The sequence below is a fragment of the Cebus imitator genome, unplaced genomic scaffold (assembly GCF_001604975.1).
Source record: "Cebus imitator isolate Cc_AM_T3 unplaced genomic scaffold, Cebus_imitator-1.0 Scaffold102, whole genome shotgun sequence".
In the NCBI taxonomy this organism is placed as follows: domain Eukaryota; kingdom Metazoa; phylum Chordata; class Mammalia; order Primates; family Cebidae; genus Cebus; species Cebus imitator.
The window spans coordinates 3,153,677-3,160,285 of NW_016107417.1; the positions used below are offsets into that span (position 1 = coordinate 3,153,677).

At 49.8% G+C, this 6,609-nt stretch overlaps 1 protein-coding gene across 2 annotated transcripts in view; it reads right to left on the reverse strand.

Annotated features, from left to right (window-relative positions):
• The window catches only part of DPF2 (double PHD fingers 2), an 18,275-nt gene that overhangs the window by 2,311 nt on the left and 9,355 nt on the right, over nt 1-6,609 (reverse strand). Inside the window, exons 5-11 of one of the 2 annotated variants that reach the window (XM_017537116.2) lie at nt 6,031-6,123; nt 5,798-5,876; nt 5,244-5,285; nt 4,067-4,204; nt 3,812-3,940; nt 3,505-3,617; nt 869-950 (exon numbers count right to left, since the gene is read on the reverse strand). In XM_017537116.2, coding sequence (XP_017392605.1) covers nt 869-950; nt 3,505-3,617; nt 3,812-3,940; nt 4,067-4,204; nt 5,244-5,285; nt 5,798-5,876; nt 6,031-6,123 — 676 coding nt within the window. The remainder of the gene's footprint in view (nt 1-868; nt 951-3,504; nt 3,618-3,811; nt 3,941-4,066; nt 4,205-5,243; nt 5,286-5,797; nt 5,877-6,030; nt 6,124-6,609) is intronic. The other variant, XM_017537117.1, reaches the window with a different exon arrangement.

Consider the following 6,609-nt stretch of genomic DNA (forward strand, 5'->3'; position numbering starts at 1 on the left):
AAAAAAAAAAAAAAAAAAAAAAAAAAAAAAAAAAAAAAAAAAACCAAAACACAACAAAACAGAAACATGCTATTTCTCCCGAAAGCAGATTCGTAAGCTGGGCCTGATAGAAGCTGAGTGCTCCCCTGCAGCTGCTAAGGGATTCTCAGACTTTGTCAGCGGCCTCATTCTCCAGAGGGGTGACAGAAGTTTGACCAATATGTTACAAGTCAGCTTACATCATACAATGAAACACTTTCTCTTGCCTGTAATTCTGGCCCATATCCTTCATGCAGAGTAACAGCTCCTGGCTATTTGTGTTCTGAGTAAGCTCCTGAATTTCTGTACAGGAGTTGCTTATGCACAGAAATTCAGCTGGAAGGGGACTTGTGGAGATGCAACCAATTCTTGGTGCCACCACTGGTTTCAGGGAATAGCTTCCATAAACTTGGACCATTATTAATGAAATAAGTTATGGGAGAAGCAGCCTGACCCATTCAGGCTCCAAGATCAAGCCCCTTCCCAATCCAGAAGGGGAAGGGAGAGGAAATAAACACTCAAATCTGTCAAGTTTCAAGAGTTGATTATAGAAGCTCCACATCAGATAATCTACCAACTGAGTTTCCTGGACTGGCTGGAAGAAAATAAATCATTCCTTCTGGGTGACTGATCTCGGCTCAGCATCTCCCTTTCTGCTGGGCTACTGATTTACAGTTGTAAATGTGCAAATACTAAACCCTTTAAGCTGAAATGTTAGGAAGGCATTCTAAACTGAGCCAAGGCAAGGTGCCCTACTCCCTAATTTGGAAGAATATATAGCTGATAACATAAAGAACATAGAACTTAGTGTTTTCCAAATTGTTCTGAGTAAAAGATCTGGGCAACTTACCTTCAGGGGGCTCAGACATGGATGGGGTGAGACAGTACATGTGGTAGCCACGATCGCAGTCATCACAGAAGAGCAGCTGGTCCTGAAGTAGGCAAAAGGGAAGAGGATGGGGATTGAATGAATGACATGCCTCAGTTATGCCACTATAGAAGGTGGGAGGGCTTCTGTGATACGCTATTTCCGAGAGGTAGGTGGCAGGTAAAAACAGACGTAGCAATCTTACGTAGGAAACCATGCTATCCATTTCCACCGCAGATCCAGTCACTGTCATCTCTCACCTGGATCCTTTCAGAGCTCCTAATTGATCAAATCGACTCCGCTTTTTTTTTTTCCTGGAGCCCAAGCTCTATAGGTATCCATTTTTTGAGACAGGTCTTGCTGCCATTCAGGCTGGAGTGCAGTGGTACAATCACGGCTCACTGCAGCCTTAACCTCCTGGGCCCAACTGATCCTCCTACCTCAGCCTCTCAAGTAGCTGGGAGTATAGGCACACACCACCGTACCCAGCTAATTGTAAAATTTTTTTGGAGAGACAAGGTCTCCTTATGTGCCAAAACTGGTCCTGAATTCCTAGGCTCAAGCAATTCTCCCACCTCAGCCTCCCCAAGTGCTTGGATTACAGGTGTGAGATGCCGTGCCCAGTGACTACTATTTCTTTTTGAGATAAGGTCTTGCTTTGTTGCCCAGGCCGGAGTGTAGTGGTGTGATCATGGCTCACTGCAGCCTCAAACTCCTGGGTTCAAGTGATCCTCCCACCTCAGCCTCCCAAGTAGCTGGGACTAACGTGTGTACCACCACACCTCAGTAATTTTAAAATATTTTATGGAGACAAGGTCTCCCTAGGTTGCTCAGGCTGGTCTTGAATTCCTGGGCTCAAGCAATCCTCCCACCTCGGCCTCTCAAAGTGTTGGGATTACAGGCATGAGCCTCCATCCTTGTCCCTACAGTCTACCCTCCACACAGCAGCCAAAGCAATCTTTTTAAAATACAAGACAAGAGCCAGGCATGGAGGCTCATGCTTGTAATCTCAACACTGTGGGAGGCTGAAGCAGGTGGATCACCTGAGGTTAGGAGTTCGAGACCAGCTTGGCCAACATGGTGAAACCCCATCTCTACTAAAAATTAGCCAGGTGTGGTGGCGGGTGCCTATAATCCCAATAGGACAATCCCTTGAACCTGGGAGGTGGGGGTTGCAGTGAGCAGAGAGATTGTGCCATTGCACTCCAGCCTGGGCGACAGGAATAAAACACTGTCTCAAAACAAATAAACAAACAAACAAAAGACAAGGCCAGGCATGGTGGGCTCATACCCGTAACTCCAGCACTTTGAGGCCAGGGTGGGAGGGGTGCTTGAGCTCAGGAGTTTGAAACCAGCTCAGCAACATGGCGAGCCCCTATCTCTACCAAAAACACACAAAAAATAGCTGGGCATGGTGGTGTGCACCTGCGGTTCCAGTTACCTGGAAGGCTGAGGTGGGAGGATTGCTTGAGCTGAAGGGATGAGGCTGCAGTGAGGTAAGATAGTGCCACTGCACTCCAGCCTGAGTGACAGAAAGACCTTGTCTCAAAATAAATAAATAAATAAATACATACATAAAGAGTAAACAGCCGGGTGTGGTGGCTCACATCTGTAATCCCAGCACTTTGGGAGGCTGAGGCAGGTGGATCACCAGAGGTCATGAGTTCCAGACCAGTTTGGCCAACATGGCAAAACCCCCTCTCTACTAAAAATACAAAATTAGCTGGGTGGGGTGGCACATGTCTGCAATCCCAGATACACGGGAGGCTGAGGCAGGAGAACTGCTTGAACCCAGGAGGTGGAGCGAGCCAAGATCACGCCACTGCACTCTAGCCTGGGTGACAGAGCGTGACTCTGTCTCAACAACAACAAAAAAGAATAAATAAATACATAATAGCCATGTCACTCCCCTGATTAAAACTCTTCAACAGTGTCCTGCTGTACTTAGAATAAAACCCAAGGCCCCACAGATCTGGCAGTGCTTACCTCTCTCATCTCACCCCCTACCACTCCCTTCCATGGCCTATCAGCCTTTTCAGTACATCTGGCTTGTCCCACTTAAGGCCTTTGCATTGGCTGCTCCTTTCTTGGGAATGTTCTACCTCCAAAGCTTCTTGACTGGCTCTTTGGTATCACCCAAATTTCAACACCAGCATCACCCTCCCAGAAGAGCCATATCTGACCATCAAAATAAATCACTTATCGCCAAACTGAGTGATTCTATCAAAGTTAAAAAAAGAAAAGAAAAAAAAACAAAACAATCACTTATCTAATTATTCTCTGCCACATTACTGGTTTCATCTTTTTCATGGCACATCACACAAATCTCACATCCGTGCTTACTGTTGTTCCCATAGGAATGTAAATCTCATGAGGCAGGGACCTTGTTTGTCTTGTATGGTATCTTCAGTGTCTAGAACAGTGTCTGACATGAAATCAGTACTCAATATATATGTGGCAATGAATCAGAGTTCTGACTGAGATGCTGGGGAGGGGGCGTGTGGCATGTGGAATGGTTCTTGCTCCCTTTTTGAAAGGAATTTCACTTTAGAGGGAACTGTGCAAACCACAGTAAAAGCCCAGAAGGAGCCATGCTGAGGATGGGTGGGGATACACACGTCATTCTCAGAGGTGCCGCAGATGTTGCAACATTTGCACTCGATGCACTGCCAGCGGTATGTCTTCACTGCCGCCATCATCACGGGGGTAAACTGGAGGCAAGATGGGTGCCCTGTGGTGGGGGAAGTGAATGAGACCAATAGTCGGACATGCAGGGGGAAGAAAGGAGCTGCCTGTGGCTGCAACTTCTCTTGGTCAGGAAAAGCGAGGTGGGCTGGTTGATTATGATACTACTAGAGGCCAGCAAGCCAAGAGCCCCTTGGGGACTGGACACAGCAGCAGCATTCTCTTTCCAGGAGGCGGTACCTGAACGGCCACAGTCAGAACAGGACACCAGCTCCTCGGGTTGTCCCGTCTTCTTGTTAATCTTTGAGTCCCCCAGGCAGAAGTCACAGTAGTTGTTGGGCAAGGCCAATCCATCAGGACCCTTTTTGGCTACAGAGAGAAAGAGTTTTGATGATGCCCATGGGGGTACCTGAGCCACTCAACACCCATGCAAGGAGTGGCTTTCATAACCAGGCCAACTCCTGCTTGCCCACCACTTCTGACACCTCAGCTTACATTTCTGCTCCTCGGACCTCTGGGAAACAGGAGTGGGTGGCTGGGAGTCTTCCTTGTCCTCGCCCTCCTCCTCAGCCAAGTGGGAGTGGGCATAGTGGTAACTGAGGCCTGGTCGGTTCTTGTAACGTTTTCCACAAACTGAGTGGGGAAAAGATTGCAGAGAAAGTGTTAGGATATAAGAGTGCTACATCCCCACTTCTGCAAGCTGTGGGGGCTCCACCTGAGGCAGAGGGCAACCATCCCTTCCCTAGCAGCTCTGCTCTGGGACAGGCCTTAGTGATGGCCCCTTCCCCTCAGCCAGGAGCATTAGGCCCCAGGGCTCTCTAGCTTCTGGGGCTCTTTTCCCTCCTGAACTTCAACCCCATGGCCACCACTGCTCTTCCATGTTGGCTTTTGGGGGGCTTAGCCCTCACCCCATCACCAGTTAGTTGCTCTGGGATACAGTAACAGTCTGGGGAGCTCCAGGTCAGGAAGGGGAGGATATTCCTACAGGTCTTTGGTGTGGCAGGAAGGGAGCAAAGTGGGTAAGGCTCCAAACTTTTCTGCTACTCAGTAAATGTGGGAGGCTCATGCTACCCCACACAGACCATGGAGCCCATCTCTACTGAATGTGGGTAAACAAGCAGGGGTTTCTTGGGGATTTCTTATCATTGAAGCCAGTTGGGCAGTTGGTCCCCAAAGAAATTCAAACACACTCCCACATAAGTGCCAGGTCCAGGCCCTCCAACCAGCAAGGAAAGCAGATCCCCACGAGGCATTCTGTCATCTTGAGAAGTGATACCAAGAAGGGCAAGGGGGCCAGAAGGAAAGGAATGGGGAGAGAGGATGGCAAGAGGAGGTGGTGGGGTGGTGGGGAACATGAGCTGACCCCTAGGTGCCTGATTTGGGGAGGAGGCGGAAGGATCTGACTGTAATGGGCTCCTGATAATGCTTCTGAAGCCACCTCATGCACTGGGCCAAGCAGCTCTAGGAGCAGGTTTGTGGGAGACAAGCAGTGGTAAAGGCGGCTTCCAGGACTTTGAGGAGTGGAGCATAGCAGAAGTTCCACTGCTCCTAGCCCCATGCCATTTTGGAGATTTTAAAGCTAGCATCCCAGGAAATGAGAAAGGCAAGAGGAACAAGGGAAGAGGGAAAAAGGGATAGGAAAACCAAAAGTCTGAAAAGTTGAGAGAGCTACCTCTCTGGGGCGCTTTCGAGGTATGCTTTTGTTTGAAACTATCTGAAAGACAGAAAGAAAAGTCATGAGAAGAAGGCCTTGATACACTTGAGACAGGAGCAGCAGCAGCAGGAAAGCAGAACAAACGAGAGAGAAACCCCAGCGGCGATGGTGCTCCCAGGGTGGAGGGACAGAAGTGGGGCAAGCCAGAGAGAAAGAAAAAGAGAACAGACGCTGAAAAACTCAAGTGTCAGACCCCTGAGGCCCTGGCTTAACTGAGGCCAGGAGGCCTACAGGCTGTCTGCTGAGAGGCCAACCCTGCCTGCTGTGGCCCCCACAAGCAATCCCACCCCAGAGGATGGCAGAAATCTTTCCCAGAGCATGCAGGTCCCACCCGTCATATAGCGGGGACCCAGGCCTCCCAGGGGTCTCAGAAGGAACCAGTCAGCAGGCAGGACAAGAACCCAGGCTTGTTTTAATACTCTGGGCAAAAACACAACCCTCCCTCCTCTCACATCCTGAGCAGGAGCTAGGGCCAAGGCAAGGTTTACCCCACCCGCTTGTGAGGCACTCACTGTCACAGGCATAGGGCTTATCCCGATCCTCCAGGATGGAAGCATCCAGCTTCTTACGGGCACTGCCCACACCCTTACCCTGCCAAGAAGAGCAAAGAGACACCCTTACTGCAGCAGCTGGGCCTAAGGAGTTAAGACTCTTCTGGAAGTGGCTGCTAATCTCACTTAAAATAAAACAAGGAATTCCCCAGGCCACCCCGTCCTGAGATGCAGGCAACACGCTGGCCCCTTACCTTGGATTTCCCCTTTCCCCGACGCTTGGGAGTATCTTCTTCATAGTCTTCGTCATCGAGGTCATCCAGGAAGTCATCTGGTTCTAGGATCCGCTGAGTGGACAGGAGGGTTAGCACGGGTAGAAATACGTGCATCCAAAAGCTCCCCTATGATGAGATTGGCCAAGGCCGCCCAGAACCTCCCATGACCTGGTCCCACCCATATCAGCCTCATTCCTCACCGCTGCCCTACAGGAACCCTACAGTTCTCCTGCTCCCTTCCATACTTTGGGATTTCCTTCCCCTGTGTTTCACCTTGTTTCCTTAGCATGAAATGCCTTCCCCACCGTGCCACATGGCCAAATCAAATAGCATGCTTCCATAAAGTTTGCCCTGATACCCCAAGTAGCCACGCCTTCTTCTGCCTCTGACTGGCCATGCTGGGAGCACATTATTGGTGGTTCTGTTCTGACACTCACTTCCTAGTTTAAATGAAAGTGTTGAGCCGGGCGCGGTGGCTCACGCCTGTAATCCCAGCACTTTGGGAGGCTGAGGCGGGTGGATCACGAGGTCAAGAGATCGAGACCATCCTGGTCAACA